We start from the raw sequence: 20,029 nt of genomic DNA on the forward strand, positions 1-20,029 counted from the left end.
TATTGGAAGTAAAATTGATAGTCTAGGTGTTAAAATTGTGAGAAACGTTCTACTTTCACTGGAGAGAGACTAGCGTATATTAATTTTAGTAACACCAAAATTGGCCTGTCGGACAGTAAATTTCTACTAGAAATTCATTGGCGGCATATTAGCTAACCATTAATGAACGTTGCCTATAATTTTAATTACCTGCCTGCCATTTTTCCTTACCATAAAGATCAAGTAAGTCATCAGTTGAGGGCTCCTGTATAGACAGTGATTCTGATGAGTTACCTGTCCAGTCTTTTGCCAATGCACCTTTAGTTCATGAACATGTATGAGAGTCATTATAAGACTTTTACTGTTGGAACGTTTGAACAGCATTCCACTTGTTGTCAGGTTTATTTTCAAACAAATCTTTTGTACTCATGTGGTCCTCTTGATATGTATATGTACTGTACAGTAAACGTACAAATGACTAACGTATCAAACTAAGAGTCAAAGAACAACAAAGGGTCGACAGGGACTTTAACTTTTTCGTACAAGGGCAAAATTATATGAGCCTTAAGTCCCTGGATCGTAGTCATAATAACATGGGAGACAATGGTGCGAAGAGTTTGAGTAAACAGATGGGGTCAGTGGATAGACTTATTCATCTTGATCTTAGTCATAATAACATAGGGACAGTGCTTCAAAGCATTTGAGTAAAGTGATGAGATCAAAGGATGGACATACACATGTTGATTATAGTAATAATAAGATAGGAGAAGTGGTGCAGATAGTTTGAGTTAAGGATTGAGATCAATGTGTGGATTTACCTGAGTCTTGATCTGAGTCATAATAACATAGGAGACAGTGGTACAGAGAGTTTGAGTGAAGGGATAAGGCCAATGAATGGACATACCAATCTTGATCATGTCGATCTTAGTCATGATAACCCATGATACAGTGGTGCAAAGTCTTGCAGTGAAGGTGTTTTCATCAATGATATGCTTAGAAAAAAGTCAAGCTGCCCCAGAAAAAGATAAAACAACATATAAAAGTCTGCGAAATCAAATATTTTTATTTCAAATAAGAGTATCCTTCAGAATAAATGTCATAAAAGTAGAGCATACAGAACACACTTTGCAATATCCACAGCCTAACATCTCAGGCTATCGCCTCCTACAGACGAAGTTGTAGTAAAATCGTGAAAATTCATCAAAGGTAAAACTGGGATATTGTCCCGACAATCATTCATGCAGATTCTAGATATAGCACAAAAGTTATGTATTTTTGCTAAAAGTTAAAACCTCTCATATCTGTCACAACACTGTGTGAAATGATAATAACAAAAAAAAAACTTTTCAAAAGCATGTAAATTCTGCGTGTTTGTCTTTACCTTTGATTACATGTAACATTCAGAAATATTCATTATGACCAGTGAGCAGAGGGATTGTTCATTGGTCTAGTAATTATAATCATAATATGGCTGTAACGTCACAGTATTCTTAGCTGGAAAATTAATAAGATGAATTTTCATGATTTACTACTCAATAAGATCCAGACAATTTGACAGCCAGACAACACTCTTCAGTGTTGAACGTGGAGCTATCAAAGTAATTGTATAGCTAGGGGCCCAAGCCGACCGCCTGGAATCCTAATATTATTGCTCGAGTCCCACTATTTCTTCCTCTTCCTCTTCCTCTTCTGCCTTTTCTTTGTCGCGCTACATCTCTTAAACCACTAAATGCAAACTCCTCAAACTTGCAGGGTCAATTGGTACTTATGAGTACTCGTGCACATGACCCATACAATTTGATTGGTCATGCGACCTGGTGACCATATTTGATTTTTCTAAGACCTAAAATGACTTTGGCCGCCATATTGGATTTTGCCAAAAATTCCAATTTTATATTTTAAAACCTTCTCCTCCTAAACCAACAACGGATAGAACTGAAATTTTACTCGCACCATCTACTGTGTGAGAGCTTTCAAGAATGCGAAAGGCATTTGGATCTGTCACATGGTTTGGCCGGAATATTGGATTTTGCGAAAATCACAGTTTAATTTCTAAAAATATTCTTCTTCAGAACCAACGCACTGATTGAAATGGGACTTTACTCGTATCATTTTGAGTGCAAGCACTATCAAGTGCGAAGGGCATTTGAATCGGTCATGTGGTTTGTTGGGCATATTGGATTTTTCGAAAATCCCATTTAATCTTTTAAAATATTCTTCTCCAGAACAATCATACTGATTAAAACGAAATTTGACTCGTATCATTCTTAGTGTGAGAAGTATCAAGTTTGCGTAAAGCATTTCTATCAGTCACGTGGTTTGGCAGCCATATTGATTTTTGCAATACCAACGAAACCTACAATAACCATAAGAATGATGTTCAAAATTATTCTTAACATGAACCAACAGACCCATTAAGGTTCCAAGACAAGAAATTGACCTTTTTGATCTAACTATTGTCTGATGGTTAATAAGCTCAGAACCCCCCCCCCCTAAATTATACATTTCTCAAAGCCTAGATATAGGGAAAAAATTGGTAACCACAGTGTCACCATTGTTTACATAACTATCACGTGACAGGTAATTTGCATAACTTTTCAAAATCTGTTTTCCCTATGTTTGACTCAAACTTGCTGTAATACAAGCTGTCACGACGCTCGTTCTAAAGTGTGTCTCAGATTTTTTATATCTTGCTTAGTTTTGTTTTAGCACAATTTTAAAGACATTAAGTAGGGTTAAATTCGCCACTCTGAAAGTTTTTCTGGCATAAAAATTGTTTAAGAAGGTTTAAAAAAATTCTGAGACACACTTTTGAGGATCACTAGGACAGCTTAATGGACTCACACAAATTTCAGCTATATGTCTCAAAGCATTGAAACAAAACATATGGAAAAACCAATTTTTGAAATGTTATGCAAATTACCTACACTTGATAGTATGTAAACAATGGTGACACTAAGGTAACTAAAATGTTCCCCAATATCTAGGCTTTCAGAAAATATATAATTTACGGGGGTTCTGAGCTTATTAACTAATAGAGAATCGTTAGCTTTGAAAGGTCGATTTCTTTTCTGGAACCTTAAAGCTCAAATTTCGTACATAGTATCATCAGTGCAAGTACTTGAAACTATGGTTACCGGTTGGGCCCCGCCACGCTGCTTGCAGCTTTAATCTTGTGCTTGTTAAGTATTCAGCATACGTTGATAACCTGCAATCTTCTTGTGGAAAATTGGTTACAGTGTAGCAACAGTAAACTATTGAATATTAGAGATTATTTAGAATTGAATACAAGTGCCCTACTTACCCGGAGAACAGGAACAGTACATGTAAAGGTGACATACAAAGCTGTCTTTGTTATCACCAAAAGAGTTATGTATTCAGTGTTTTGTTTGATGAGTCAGCATTTTAGCATGAAACTGCTTGGTACGTAAGTAACGAAGTGAGAGAACATAGAAATTTTATGTCCGGTAAATAAGTCCCACTTGCCTTCATTTTTTTGTTTTTCACAGATTTGACTTGAAGACATATGTTTATTGTGTATTTTCATGTAATGATAATTACTCATTTTATATACTCGTGAGATAATGTTTTAAATAAGACATGGGCTACAAGTAATTATAGATTGATTTGATCACTCGTGGAATAATCTGAGCGCACATCAAATATATATGTTTCATTTTTGCTTCTTGTCGTGTTTGCAATTGTGAATTCTTTAAAGTGTGTATGTGCGATGTATGATAGTGAGCATGCGTGCGTGAGTGCTTAACGAACTCTACAACGTGTTGAGCGGTCTCAGTCAGAAAAATGTAACACTTAGCCGGCTATTGAACCACTCTTTTTTGGGAGTGGAGATTTAGCCGACTGGTTCTGTCTGTGGCCTCCCAGCTAGGCGACTGATGCCGTATGTTGTGGGTTCGAATCCGATTGAAAACTATCCGAATTTAATCCATTTCATGTTCACATTCTGTTAATGATTTTGTAAATGTGACTAATTAGGCATGATAGAAGGCGACTGTTTTCAAGGCTTTTCAGTGTTGGAGGAAGAATGAAAACAGTGTAAATATTTGTCATGTATGGGAACATTGCCCTTTTATGAACAGTTTCTGTAAATGATATCTTGAACAAGTGCTTAAGTTGCATCCATAAATATTATTGTTTGGAATTTGGAAAATTCAAAAAGATGTACAAAATGCAATAAAGCTTTCTCACAATTCCATTATACTGACTAAAACAACATTGGTGACGGCACCCATTAGTATTCTCTTATGGAATGTACAAAAACACTATGTGTTTGAGTTCTTTTTCCTGACATTGTAAAATTTTGCAAGAAAATTGGTTTTTACTTAGGTAGGAAAGATGATTTTCAGCCACTCACTTTTTTATTAAATATCCGCATCACAATGATCTATTATCTTTGCAGCATTCTAATTTGTAACAAGAAATAACCCACAAATGCGTCAATAATTACAATCATTGCACCCAATGGATGAGTGGATTATGTAATCTTTGTATTAAGTAACAAAAATAATAGTTTTCCTATTTTAAATCTTCGATATTTCCAGCATTATCCATACGTTTACTTCAGCGCATAGATATATGCTCTTCGAAATATTATTCATCGCTTCTTTATGTATTAGAGAAACGTGAATAGAAGTAGAGCATTATCTTTAAGTAGAAAATATTTTAAGAGCATTAACATGCCATGTCCTGCTTATGTTCTCAGGGACGAATTTTAGTTTCAATATTTGATACAGTGTTGCCTGGCTTACTCACTACTTTCTTGAGGAAGAATATGGACATTGATTCAAGTGAAACTATTGAAGGGATAGTGTTGAAGTCTGTCTACTTTATATTCAATAATATTGTTCTCTGGAGGAGTCACGAGTTGGCTGTCATAGCAAAATATACTATATTGGCCAACCAGACCCACTCACAGGTAGTATGGATTGAATAAAAAATTGGCTGAAATGCTTGTATTTTAAGGGACCGTTCAGTTTTTACGGCCGGGGGGGGGGGGGCCGGCAAAATCTTGTCGCCGGTGTTCAAAAAAATGATGACCCCCCCTGCATTTTTCGCGAAAAAATGATGACCCCCCCTTTGTCAGACAAAAAAATTTGATGACCCCCCCCCCCCCCCCCCCCCCCGCTGAAAAATAACCAAAACCCATATGTCAAATTTACCCGCACGGTTGGATTTGAACTCCGGTACGCGGCGCACTTTATTCGTGTAGCAGAGATGCCAGTGTACAAACTTCTCAGCCACATCCATGCAAACGTCTGTTAATTAGGACGACTGTAGGGCAATTTTTAACTTCATTTCCATAGACAACTTATGTCCATGGACATTGTATAAAGTAAACTTTATTGGAGTGGTTCGCCAAAGGCAGCCCTCCGGTTAAGAGGGTCATGGGCCATTACGTAAAGTCAACTTTATTCTAGTGGGCAACCAAAGGTGGCCCACTGGTAAAAAGAGGGTCGATCATGGCCATTGCATGAAGTAAACTTTACTGAACATGGCCGCTTAAAGCGTCCGGCCGTTAAGATGGTCATGGGGTATTAAAATAAAGTCAATTTATTGTAGTGGGCCGCCGCAGGCAACCCGCCGGTAAAGAGGGTCGATCATGGCCATTGCATGAAGTAAACCTAATTGGGTGGGCCGCCAAAGGCGTCTGCCCACTAAGAGGGTCATGGGTAATACATAAAGTATATTTATTGTATTGGGCCGCCGAAGGCGGCCCGCCGGTAAAGAGGGTCAATCATGGCCATGGCATAAAGTGGACTTTATTGTAGGTATTGTTTTTGAAAATGTGGTGACCCCCCCTTTCCTACCAGTGAAAAAGTGATGACCCCCCCTTCTTGGATTCCAAAATTATGATGACCCCCCTGGATTTTGCCGGCCCCCCCCCCCCCCCCGGCCGTAAAAACTGAACGGTCCCTAAGTTGTGGATACATTTCAGGTTGTGTAAATTTTTACCTTTCAATTTTAGATTTCATGTAGATTTCATTATGTATAAATTTAGTAATAAAATGAAGGAGATACAACATGCCATGTTCTTGTCGATGTATAAGATGAGTACATGCAATGGGTGGTATTACCACCAACATTTGCTGGTTGTAACAGTCCATGGAAAGAATGCCGTATGGCTTTTGAGATATTATCACGATGTGTTTATCATCTTCCTTAAACATTTGCAGGACTGTGCGTTTACTAACATGGAACTGTACTGTCCTTAACTCACATCACATCTGTATGTTTTACAATTTTGGTAAGCGTTGAAAAGCTCTGGTCAATTTACCATAGACAACCGCATTAGCATTCAGATAAAAAGACGGTATAAAAGCATTGATTGAGATTCAATCAATGCCATGTTGAATGAACACTGACCCGATTTTCCTGAAAGGCCCTGCTAAAGGTTTGAGCGAGTGATGAATATAGCGCCCTCAGTGGTGTTATGGCAGAAGTACATGTACTCAGCTGGCTCTCATACCTCACTGAAGAAGTTCAAGGCTATAATAGCACATCAGCCTGTATTTGATCAATTAGACTAACACTTTTACAAAAATATTTCACATCCGTGCTGAAGTTTGGATACTGACTCAAATTTCTGTGTGGGATATAGAATAGATGAAAATTTAAGAACAAAGTTTGGAATGGATCAACAAATAATGACAGCTTATTACACCATAAGCAACGATAAGTTTTGTCATCTTTATTTCTTGAAAATGCCAATCAAACAACACATTTGTACTGCAATGTCTCAAATCAAATAATACATTTGACAGTTCAAAGAGTATAGTAAAAACTAGATATAATGTATCAAGAGGTACAACTATAGATAGGAGTAGAGCTTTTGAGAACGCAGAGATTATGAAGTAATTTTCAAACTTCTCACAGTTATCTCAATGGTACATGTTTCATCTGAAATAAGTAAGTCAAACTTGCATGCGTTCAGTTTAGTTCAAAAATTCATTTTGTTATTTTGAAATTTGTTGAAGGCCATTTTCTGTCTGCCTCAGTTATGTCTAAAATTTACTGCAAGAATTGAAATTCCAACGTATTGCGGACAAAATGCATGGTTTTTACATTTCAAAACTAAACACAGATATGCAAACTTTTCATGGGCATTAGACCATCAGTAAAATATAAATAGAACGTGGAGGGGCCTTAGGCTGCTAGGTCTTTTACCACTATGTTCAACCTGCCAATGGTTTTACTCCAGAATCAAAATGATGCACTCAGTAGGCCTAAAGATCACGTGATGGCAATACAAGCCAATTTATGTGTACTTGTACACGAGGGTTCGCTTGTACTACCATCACGTGTGCATATACAAACGCGTATGGAAATACACGCATTGCTATGCATGTGAGCATATACTAGATATGTTTGTACCATAGTCCAGTCGAATGCATTTCTATTGTCGACAGTAATCCTCTAACCACCATTTCTGAGGAAATTCTAAACTCCCAAGATGTAATGAACTCACCCAACAGGACCCCTTCCTGATCATGGCTGCTGTGGTGTTATTTTAAGGTGAATAAGCTCCTTGTTCCTGATGCCTGTTACAGTGACAGGTCTCTGATCGAGTGAATGAATTAAGAAACGAAGGAAGAACAATTTACCATCCACGTTGGAACCACCCATGCTAAGTTAAATCGTCAGAAGATATAAATTAATTTCAAAGAAGTTTACTGGAAACGCAACCCGAACTAATTTCGGAAAATCCGATCGAATTTGAGAATTTCTTTTTAATTTCAAATTTTCTTACTAGATATTAATGTTACTATAATACTAAAAATAATTGTACCTGTGTAGTCAGAGAACTGAAAATACCTGTACAGTGTTCATTGCACTCATATCAAATCCAGTTTTACAAAATGTACTATGTGTTCCAGTAGACATATATTATAAAATTCAGTTAATAATAAGGTCATGCACACACATGTAGTTTTATATCTGTACCAGGAACACATTTTCAACATACTTTCCCATATTTCCTACCCATGTAGAGATTGAACTGCTCAATACATTGTACATGACCAAACAGTATTGTTGTGGAGATCAGTGTCACATTGTGTTTCCAGTATTGTAAATGTGATACATTCCAAAATTATGAATTTCACTGATATTTTGATAAATGTTAAATTATAATTCCTAAGAAAAAATAGCAGGCACATGTGCATTAATATAAAAGAAAACATTTGAAGAGCATATTAACAATCACTCTTAATGTAGTATATAAGTGTGCTCTATTCCATTATGAGCCAATTTGGGCATTCATTATTTGAATTATTGGACAGCCTATTGAATCATAACATTCCACATCTGCAGTTCAAAGCCAAAGTGAAAGGGTACATATGTACTGCCGACTTTACATGATATTATGCCATTTACTTGGGGTAGCAGTCTAAGCCCTACGAGAACGGTAAGAGTATTCAGCTATTGGCTGCTTTGATTGCCTCCAACAACGGCATACTCATCACACACAGGTGCAACCACAGTCGCAACGCGAAGGCCTATGCACCGGGTAGAGAGAGCTCTTCTGGGTAAGTAGCCTTCGCGTAGCGACAGTGGTACACATATCCTCCTAGCGTAGGGCAATATCGACTTGATCAAACGCTAAAAACTAAAAGCTTTAACTCAAAAAAGGCAAAACCTTCAGCTTCCATGATACCACGGTACTACCAAAAGAGTGTGGTAGCTATCTTTGCATGGCCTGGCATGGCTGTGTGTAACCAGCGTTATACGACCTGTGGTAGGAGGCCATATACTATAACGCCGGTAACATACAGCCCTACACCATGCAGAGCTTGGTAGCTCCATGGTGATACTGATACGCTCCTGCTTGGGAAAACAACACCGAGACTTGTGAATTGCAATATCAATATCCTTCTAATCCTTAATATATTTTTCATAAGCAAATCATTTAAGCATACAGACTTTTATTTCCTGAAAATGATACGCTAAAATGTACAGTGTACGTCCAGAGAATTTCTTGGTACAGCGCGACACTTGTAAACAAACTTGAATGCGTTGAAGTTATTTTGAATATTTTTAGAATGATTTTTACAGTCACACTTGAAAGTAGTGACAATTTAGTCCAGTTATAAGTGAAACATATCAATGGAAATAATCATTAAATTAAGTTCTTTCAATACTTAGACCTCAATCAATTTTGACAGTCAGGAAGAACGTAGAGAAATAATTGAGTTAAATTAATGACATATGACGAATCTCTGACTTAAAATGACGTTAAAGTTACTGTCATTTTCCAGAATACAGTGTACGTACCAAGCTTGCAGGTCAAGTCCAGGGGTTCAAGTATGATATGAAATAGGCCCAGAAGAAAGTTTTTAAATAGCTTTGAAACAAGCAGACTGCCGATCTTGTTTAGCAGTCATCTAGTATTAAAACTTTAAATTTTTTCACATGATGCTATGCTTGGTGTCTACCTCCATGGTGTACATGATTCGGCACTGAGCAGAGGACTGCACTTTCATATTGGAAATATTTGTGAGTTCACATGGTGGTGTAATCTTACATCCTGTCCAGAATGGCTAATATTATGATATTTTGAATAAAGCTATTTTTGTCAACATTTTACAGTACTATCTTGTCAATGCACCAATTATAAAAATATTCATTGCCACCATTTTAATACTTCAACAGTGCAATGGTCATGCTGCTTGACACTTGAATTAAAAGAATCTGTACTAGATATGTACCAAGTTAAAGGGACAAAGTTGCTCATTTTTGACATTATTTTGCTATTTAAATTTCCTTTGATAGATTATTCTCACTGAGGATATGCTCACTCTCTGGTTATTGCAATTCAACTCTCACTTTTTATAAGACACATTAACATGTGAAATTTACTATGTTACAATTTTTGGTACATACCTTAAATTAAATTATTAAGTGATCACATGTTATATCCATGGATGCACATGAGTTGAGCTGTGGCAACCAGAGATTGTAATTGAGCCCATTTCAGTGAGCAGCAGAAAAACATATATTCAACAGAAATTAAAATGACCAAATTTTGTCAAAAATGAGTGACTTTGTCCCTTTAATGGCCAATGAAAATGGCTAAATTTCATGTTTGCTGCTTTGTTATTTTTGCCTGTCGGTCACTGTAATTTGAAACAAATGTGTATGGACAAGATGTTGGTTTTGTTGTTTACTTTGCAGTTCAGAGTTACACAAATTCATAAGTATTAACTGCTGTGTTTTAGCATGATATGCTCAGTATTGATTCAGTTTGTCAGCCTAGCCTGATGACACTTGAGCAGTGGTGTCATTTTTTGTGTCCAGTGAAGTCTTAAACTGTTTTTTGTGGTTTGTTCCACATTTACAAGTGTGCTGACAACATGGAAAATTGAGCATTTCATCAAACTTGTGCAGAAATCAAACAATGCATTAATTTAATCATAGAATTTATCCTATAGTGTTCCCCAGAATATCCTCCCATATACCACACTGGAAACAAGAATACCAGTACTCCTTTATCTGGTGATTGGTTTACTAAGTTTAAACAGTGTAAGAGTTAAACAGTATATTAAACCATTATCATAACAATCAAAATGCATATTGTGTAGGCAGAGAAATCAGGGGTTTCCCTTTTATTAAAAGTACTGAAAAATCTGTAGCATAGAATTATCCAGATTTTTGTCTACAAGATTAGTTTTACCCATGCTGGTCAAATGTGACTGACACCGAGTCATTGAAAGTATTCTTAGGTAAGGCTGACATCCATATCTAGACTTGTTCTTGTCACAAGCAGAAGCAAATAAAAAAATTGCAGGCATCCCTTGCTGGTGTCCATCTATATTGCCCTGTGTTGTAAATCCCCACCTCCATTTTTGAACGTTGAAGATTCGATCAATTTGTAATATTCTATTTTTTTTAAACTGGGGGAGGGTCACAAATTTTTCAGCCTTGCTTTGGGGGAGGGTCATAAATTTTTGGACTAAATTTTGGGGGAGGGTCATGATTTTTTGGTCACTCTCTTGCGAAATCCCCCTGGCCCTCCCCCTGCTAATTTACCTTCAGCCCCCTGCCCTGCGATATGTGTGTTCGCGAATTCAACATGTGCTAGCCAGTAAGGGACTGGAAAAAAATTATAGGGAAGGAGGGCGAATTTTTTGAAAGGATGCTGAGAAAAGTGACTCTCCCCGATTGTTATACCGTCCATGTACGTGCTATAGTCAACATCAATAATATTTTATTTGACAAACATTTACTGATTCATAATGTAACGCCTCATCCCACCAAATAGGAAGGCTTATGCACTAATATACTGGCAAATAAGTTAAATTCAGGTCAAAGGTCATCCTGGTTACTTGATATTTTTGCTGTACACTTTCCTCCCATGATTTTAGTTAATATAATCATCTCCGCCAGTAAACTTCAGACCTCCACCTCTGTTAGCTAGCTTATAGTTTATAGATGTGCATAATTAGTGAGGTACAGGCATCATGGGCCAGTGGCTAGAGCAGTGGACTCACGATCAAAGGATGGTGAGTTCGAGCCCCGGCACGCTGTGGTGTTGTGGCCTTGAGCAAGGCACTTTATTCCTCATCGCCTCTCCCCACTCAGGAGTGATGGGTACCTGGTAGGATAGAGGTTGTTATGTCTGCTGCGCTCATTGGCTGCACACGTGAGCAGTTGTTTGCTGCCCAGGGAGTTGAGTGGTATAATATTAGGTCCAGTGACCTGGGGTGATAAAAATTGTAAAGCGCCTTGAGCACATGTACTTGTGGATATGTGCCCAATATAAGAACCCAATATTATTATTATTACAGGATGATTAGAAGGTCCAAGGTTGGTGTCCCATACCAGTCACAGTTTGATAGACACAAGCCGTCTTTGACAGCTTAGTTGCAGAGGGAATATAGGGCAGGTCAAAGGTCATACATTCTCAAAAATAATATTATAAAAACCTGCTTACTATTATCATGGCTTAAGACCAAGATATTTGAAATATAGCAACCTTACCACATGGTCTACAAAATCAATGTACAGAAATTTGATTGATCAATTTTTAATGTTAAAATTTTACGCGCAGTGTGATTTTGAAAAATACTGGCCCTCCCTCCCTACAATATCTCTCGAGTTCTTTCTGCATATTCCCCTTGATGTAGAATTCGTAAACACACATTCGCTGGTCACCAGTTCATGCATTCAGAAGGCGGCATTGAAGCCCGAATGTTGATTTATCCATGAAAATGAATCAATGAATTAAATTTGAGTGTAAATGCACCTATTTCTAGCTTAACATGCTATCCTGCATCGTGAACTTTGGCTCGCGGCGCGCGGCACATATGGCACGTGAATTACGCTTACCCAGAGTTTTAACAGGTAAAATACAAAACGGGTTCCCCACTCATAAGATGGCACCCCACGGAAAAGTACAAAAAAATGCCGTATTTCCTGTACATAACATCGTTATCATACAAGAAACAAGCATGATGCCATTTACTTGAATGCATAACTCAGGATTGCCAACATTGTGTTGTTGTAGGCCTAATCTTTATTTCCTCTGTCACATGATTTAGTTTTTTAAATGGCAGAAATCTAAAAGGATATTAAAACATGTGTACTTACATGCCTCCTTTGCCACTTATGAAAGTGTTACACACCTTTACAGTCTTTAATGGGTCTCATTCAAAGACAACTCTTGAAAACCTAAGGATATTTTGAGATTGGTTCATTACACATTCGCATTTATGTTGTGACAGAGGGACCGTGCTCTATTAAATCATGTTGTGCGCATATCATCTATTTTCAAATCAATCATAACAAACCCATAAATATATCATTATATTTATTTTTATTAATCATTATTTTCATTATAAAAAATCTAATTTTGATTCTATTCAAAAATTCCATTGCAAAAAATGCCTTGTAAATATTTCTTTGCAATTAAGCTTGGCAACAAATACTGACATTGACGTTGAAAACTATTGAATATTTCATTTTTTATGGGAGCAAAACGCAGTTATTTTTCCATCAAAGTTAGTTGGGTCTCGCTTGCATATGCGCCAAGAAGTTTCTCTGTTTCAGGGGTCTATTTCTCGGGATTATGGTTGTTCAAACAGAGTCTATGCTTACACACACTCCCTCTATCGTGTGACTCGCATGACCTCCTTCAACGGTAAAATGAGGTCAACAGTTCATGCGGAGACAAATAACAGTCTCGTACCGGATTTTATATCGATCACAAAAAGGGCAGGCTTTTTTTCTGGAGAAATTATCCCTTCGGAAGAAATAACTGTACCTTAAAGACACGCAAAAATAACCGCTAAAAATTAAGTGGTACTTTCCAGTTGGAAATTACCGCCAGCAAAGACAAAAGCTTAGATCGAGGATGTACCCAGGAGTACTTGCGTCGATAATGGTGATCTGTCGTAAGGGAGAAGTGTTTCGCTTCTCGCATAGTATTTCCGCATCGGAGTCTTCAACGTCTCATCCTCCTTGTTCATTTCGAACGGTACAGTGTCATCAGTAACTTTCAGTCACACAGAGTGTTATTCTGATTGCATGTAGCGTTGTCTGTGGCGACAGTAAAGCTATTGGGATCGGGACTGAATGGCAAGTTAATGGTTGGCTTCGGCAATTCCAGTTCAAGTCATACAGTACAGAGCAATATGCTAGGCTAGTGTTATGCAAATTAGCATTGGTCGTGTGGGTTTACAGTCGAGTCGAGCGTATCTATAAAGAGTGTTGCACGTACTTACACCCTCGACGCTCACTTTGCAGTTCTACGGAATTTTAACATACACTAACAGGTATGTTAGTAAGCTGACGTTTGGAACGTTGTCAATACTCAACTAAACTTGCTAGCTGTCGAGACAACTGATAACCAGCCCCAAATATACACCTCTAATAGCATTTGTAGTTCTTTTCTACAGCGAAAGAAGAATTGGTGTCAGTCTAACCGTGCGTACACTACAGGTCTGTGTGTTCCCGGCGTTATAAGGCCTCCCCCGTATAAACACCGTATAACGCCGGGAACACACAGACCTGTACGCAGGGTTAGTGTCAATCAAGCTTCTTTTTCTGCTCACTGGTAAAAGGTAGCAAACATTGGCTTTCCGAACATAAAACTCTATTCTTCAAAACAATGACAAAGAATATGATATTGAATAGTGAGGATGTAAACACTTAAGTTATTTTGTGTAAGACTTCAAGGTAGGGACTCTATTTCTAATCACTAAGCGTTCATAGTCATGCGCAGCATTGAAGTTAAAACGGAAATAATTTTTTTCTGGGATAGAGATTTTATATTTTACTAGGAATATTGTCAAACTGTTCATCCAAGCCAAATTTTCACGCACAAGTCAGAGAATGTTAATGAAAATGTGTATCAATCAAATATTTTACCCTTGCTGCAGCTGTTGGCATTACACATTACCTTATGGTCATTGATGTGAAAAGCTGATTACATATCGGTGTGGAAATGGAAATGTAGTTAATCCTCTCAATAGTAAAGCTAAGTAAAGAAAATTCTGTCACTTTATCTTATGGTCAAATGTTGTGATAACCGGACCCATTGTGTGAACATGTGCCCTTATGAACGTTTACAGCACCATCAGATGGATAAATTGGGAATACAGCTTTGTAACTTGGTTTGTTATGACGTATGTACATGTAAGTCTGTTCACTTTAGGTCCTCATGTGAATCCACTTGAAATCATTTCTGCAGTTTCATATTTCAAAAACATTAATACAATATGGTATATTTGCATTTTTGTTTATTCAGGTCCAGTATTCATGGTTTGATGAGCTAGCTTCTTTTCAGTGGCATCGGATCATTCCTTCAGCAATCGACTGCATGAGATGTGTATGTCAATGATATAGCATTGGTATTGTGGAGCACTGCCAGGATTAGGATTATACTTCAGTGACCTTGTAAATAGAATCAGTGAACGCTAGTAATTCCTGATCATGGCAGAGGCTCCAGGGGCAAGTACAATCTGCCCACTGAACATCTTGTTTCGAGACCTGGCACAGAGCATAAATGAGGACGATGTGAATGAAATGAAGAACCTACTCCGAGGAAAGCAGGTGTCTGAGCAGGAGATGAAAGAGCTAAGAAGTGCATGGGATGTGCTCCATCATTTAAAGAATCGGGGAGATATAGGAGTCAGTAACTTAGGTCTCCTTGAAAACCTATTTTCACTCATGAACAAAGAACCCTTGAAAAGAAAAGTTATAGAATTCCAGACAAAATATGCTTCAACCACTGGTAAGTAGTGTGAGTTATTAAATATGCAATCTCTTTACTTCTCTCAACTTTGGTAAAAATGATGATCTTTTGCATATTTTAACTTTCTACAGAGTTTGTAACAGAACAACTGATTGCTAATTGGTATTAAATGATTTCTTGATATAATGAAATTTACAATGGTTGCCTATTTAAAGTCTGACTTCGATACTGTATTATAAGTAGTAGTAGTAGTAGTAGTAGTAGTAGTAGTAGTAGTAGTAGTAGTAGTAGTAGTAGTAGTAGTTTTTCAAATATCTTTATTTCACATAGGTCCCTACATACTAAAACTGTAAAAAGAAATTCTTACATTGCCAGGAATTAAGGCTGGCAAGACTGTAAGGAAAATCAGCTGTTACGAAAGACACAAAGTTCAAAAAGCCTAGCAGCTGCTAGACGTAGTAATTTGAAGAAAAGAAATTCGACAGGTAAGTAATCTCCAAAAATTACATTGTATGTTCTGGAGGATGATTATGTTTATCTCTATGCATCAGCATATTAAGTGTTCATGGGGATATTTCTAAAGGCAATTGTATATTCAGGAGCTTTTAAAATCTCGAACCAAATTTATTTCTAATATCTTCATCAATAGACTTCACCTAGTTGATGAACTTAGCAGTTAAAGCCCAATATGAGTGATCTATTTCAAGATAAATTTCGTCATTGATTTATATAATGTTGGCAACATGAAGCAAAATCTCACAAAAGTGACTGTCTTTGTTGCATTATTACAGAACAAACAGGTGTTACATCACCCAAGCAAAGACGGCTAAGTGATAGCAGTCAGTACAGAAGTACACAATGTATACAGTCAACAAAGGATAAAGTACCAAGTAAGTTGAGAAGGAAATAAAACGAGTTCATAAAAGACACTCATCTTAAGATAAGATTTGAATCTATATACACATGATATCAAAGGCAAGATCCATATCTGTTACCCGCCGCGTGGTAATTATGCTTATGACGCAGTATTGATGATGCTCGAGCTGAAGAAAAGGATATCGTTAACACTGCTATCATGAACACCAGCCAAGAGCAGGTAACAAACAATGACATAGCCCTTCCCAGCATGTGTCATTGATTGCATCACAATAGCCCTTCCCAGCATGTGTTATTGATTGTATCACAATAGACACATTTTAGTGTCCACACCTATATGGAAAAATATTGGTAGTAGTAACAACATAGAACATAGCCATTGGCAGAGGTGCCACTGTTAAAAGCTTCTCAAGCATTGATGACAAACACTCCTTACATTTTGATGTACATATGCTACATATTATGATGTACAAATGCCAAAATATGGAGTCTGCAATGCTATTAGACCATATATTGAGACCAAGAAAACTATATACTAATAATGACAAATATTATATTTTCTCTGAATTTCGCCACAACAGACAGTTCATTTACATCAAAGAGGGGACATCTTCATAGCTGCATTTTAGTCAACCATTTGCGATATGTTTGTTCTACAGGGATGACAGGGAAGGTCAGTGTGGTCATAGATGAAATCGAAAGGCAGAGTCGACAACTTGACCTTGAAGAAAGGAGAATGACACTTAAAGAAAGGAAGGTGAATCTGATTTTACGAAAACACCTTTTGAAGTTAGTTGAGAAAGTCCTTAACTCGGTACCAGGAAAAGACATTGCTAAGAAAAAAGAATGTAAGGAGGTTTTAAGAGAATTCAGGGCTATCTTGAATGAAACTAAAAGTGGATCCTTAGTGTTCGTTTTGAGTTTCCTTACAGAGGAGGATATAGATTATTTTTGGCAGAAATATAAAGATGGTATGGTAGAGAAGGCTCTTTCCAGAATACTGATACCACCTTCTATAGCAGACAAAGCTTTGAAGGCTGGTATTACTATAAGCATCAAGCTGGAGATACATGAAAAAGAGTATGAAGAAGTGAAAGACAAGATGCATGGTAAGTTGCAGGTTAAGTGATGAAAATACCACATGATACGATATCTTGAATATTTATTGCAAATAGAGAAGGAAGACTTTGAGACATCTTTGCCAAGAACAACATAAGTATATCCAACGCAATTAAACAGACAGCATACTATTCCATTAAGTAGTGTAACAATGTAATAATTGTAAACAGGGAGAAATATCAAATTTTGTAAAATTATGCCCACTTTCGTTGGCTTTTGTTATATTAATGTTATGGAAAATAAGTCAGTGACTGAATCTGATTTAAATGTTTAGCTTCAGACATAACATGCAAGTACAGCAGATACTTTATAAACTCATTTTTACAATATGTTTATAATCACTGAACAGAAATGGCAGCCATTTCCTCTGAATGCAGAGCAACATGGCGTCGAGATACAGAATGTGGTAAATGGGAAGCTTTTGTCATGGATCAAGTACAGGATAAACAACAAGCAAAGAATTTACTTGAACAATCACAGTTTGATCCAGTAGTTGATGCCCTGAGACAAGAAGAGTTTTTTTACCCTGGTCTTGTATCCTTTTGGTTTGAGAATTCATATACTTTACCAACAACAGTAACAAAGGCAACTGAGTATGCCGTGACAGACCATGCAGAGATTTATTGTAAAGAAAATAATGTGGAAATTGAAAATCTCAGAGAAATTTTGAAAGCAAGGTTGAATGATATTGGAAAGTGTTTGTATGATCACATCACTGCAGAAAATGTGAGTAAATTGTATCCAACATGGATTGACAAAAGTATTTCAAATTTGGAATCCCAATTTTTGGTTTGTTGACTAAGTCTGATGATTGTTACACTTTCCAAAGCAAATATGTATACAGTTACATCATTGCAACGTATTTGAGTAACATCGTTGCATTGTCACCCAATAATATTCCAATGTTTCTAAGGGAAGAGAAAACAAAGATTTTGCAAGCCAACATGTCGTATTGTTTCCCATATGTCACTGGGATTTTGGGTGAGAAAGCATCGTATTTCCTGAAAGAATTTGTTAAATTCAGTGAAATTCAAACTCCTGTTGATATTAACAACCTTGAGTTGCTTGGTAACTGTTTGTTTGAATCAGAGAGACCTTCTGTCTTTGCAAGAGACATTGCGGAAGTAATAGGTCAGAACTCTGTATTAGATCTGTCAACTTGTACAGCGATCTCCAATAAAACTATACATGCACTGTCTGTAATTTTACAGTGCACTTCTTTAATCAAAGACATTAAATTATATTCAAAGAGTGATGAAGCATTTCTCTCAAGTGAATTCAAAGAATGTCTGATGAATAGTATTGGAGATCCCTTAGCTGTTGACAGGTGTACAGTCAGAATTAACAATTCTCATGACTTCACTGTGACTGCCAAGTTGTTGAGAGTTCTACCACTGCTATGCATACATGCAGCATCCAGATCTTGCAGTGATACAACTCTCCAACCAGCAGTTACATCATTGACCATTTCGAGTTATGTGAATATATTGGAAGAGATTGAGCATTGCACTATAGAGATGTTTACAAAGGCATTGTCATTCATGCCACATCTAGAAAAACTGAGCCTAACAGGGTTTGGAAATAAACTCTGTGAGCAGGTTTTACTCTGTTTGTCTGAAGAGACTGTCAAACTAAATATCAACACATTGTGTTCACCTGAAAATGAATTGCCATGGAAGCATTGCCGATTACTCGTAGAGGCATTGAATGTGTTGCCATTTGTCACTGTCCTGGACCTAAACAGAAACAATATTGGTAGTTTAGGGTGTACAGTATTGCTGCCAATAATAGACAAAATTGATGTAAAGGTAGATGATAATAACATTGCACATGGTCTACTTGAAATTTTACCATTGTGTACCTCAACAGCAGAGCTGCCAGATGTTGGTGCTCTCACTCTTAAATCACTTGATGATGTTGCAAGTTTAATAAGAAATTTAGAACATGTGAGACACATAGATTGCACAAAGTTAATCAATAGTCAGCTGTCAAAATTATGTCAAAATATATCACTTCTCAGTAATATTGGAAGTATTGATCTGAGCAGTATTGAGTTAGACGAGCAGACTATTTTATTGCTGAAAGAGAGACTGGAATATTTAAAAGAGCTAAATAAGGTAAATCTGAGTCGTTGTATTGTTAGTAGAGCTGATATGAAAATTTTACTGCAACATATTTCTCAAGAAGTAACAGATTTGAATCTTAGTGCTACCAACATGTCAGGTCTTTTGCTTGAAAATTTGAAGCATTTCAAAAATTTAAAGCATCTTAATCTGAGTAACAACAACCTTATCTCTTCTGATCTTATTTTCTGGTACATACCCATGACGGTGACTCATTTAAATCTGAGTCACAATAAACTTCATGAAGAGAGCTTCAAAAAACTGAAGACTTTGACAAAACTTGAAGAGTTAGATGTGAGTTACAATAAACTCACATCAGCTGATATACAAAGCATTTTGGAAACTGTTTCAACGTCACTCACTGCACTTAATGTAAGCCATAACAATTTGGAAGAAATGAAAGAGCCATTGGAGCATTTGACACAATTGAAGCAGTTGGACTTGAGCAATAATGAACTACACACGTGCCTTAATCTCTCCTTACCATCCTCTTTAAGAAAACTAGATCTGAGTCATAACCAAATAACAGATATCGGCCAGAGTTTTAAGTATCTATCACAGTTAACACACCTTGATCTGAGTCATAATAAGGTGAAGCTATCACTACATGACATATTAACAAATATACCAACAAAAGTAAGGTATTTGGATTTCAGTTCTAACAGCATTGACAATGTTGCTAATGTTGGTAATATCATGTCCAGCTTTAATGACCTTCAGT

General features: G+C 36.9%; 2 protein-coding genes across 2 annotated transcripts in view; both read left to right on the top strand.

Annotated features, from left to right (window-relative positions):
- Nucleotides 1-20,029, top strand: part of LOC139129296 (uncharacterized) — a 413,410-nt gene that overhangs the window by 199,751 nt on the left and 193,630 nt on the right. The gene's annotated exons all lie outside the window — the stretch shown is intronic.
- On the top strand, nucleotides 15,573-17,210 carry LOC139129989 (uncharacterized). The gene is made up of 3 exons (XM_070695701.1): nucleotides 15,573-15,675; nucleotides 15,982-16,080; nucleotides 16,726-17,210. The coding sequence occupies exon 3, from the start codon at nucleotides 16,728-16,730 to the stop codon at nucleotides 17,193-17,195; it is 468 nt and encodes a 155-aa protein (XP_070551802.1). The 5' UTR covers nucleotides 15,573-15,675; nucleotides 15,982-16,080; nucleotides 16,726-16,727; the 3' UTR covers nucleotides 17,196-17,210.

Source organism: Ptychodera flava, chromosome 3 (assembly GCF_041260155.1).
Source record: "Ptychodera flava strain L36383 chromosome 3, AS_Pfla_20210202, whole genome shotgun sequence".
Taxonomy (NCBI): domain Eukaryota; kingdom Metazoa; phylum Hemichordata; class Enteropneusta; family Ptychoderidae; genus Ptychodera; species Ptychodera flava.

Bases quoted from the DNA above. Each gene is read 5' to 3' on its own strand.
- LOC139129989 (XM_070695701.1), top strand. From the start codon at position 16,728: ATGACAGGGAAGGTCAGTGTGGTCATAGATGAAATCGAAAGGCAGAGT.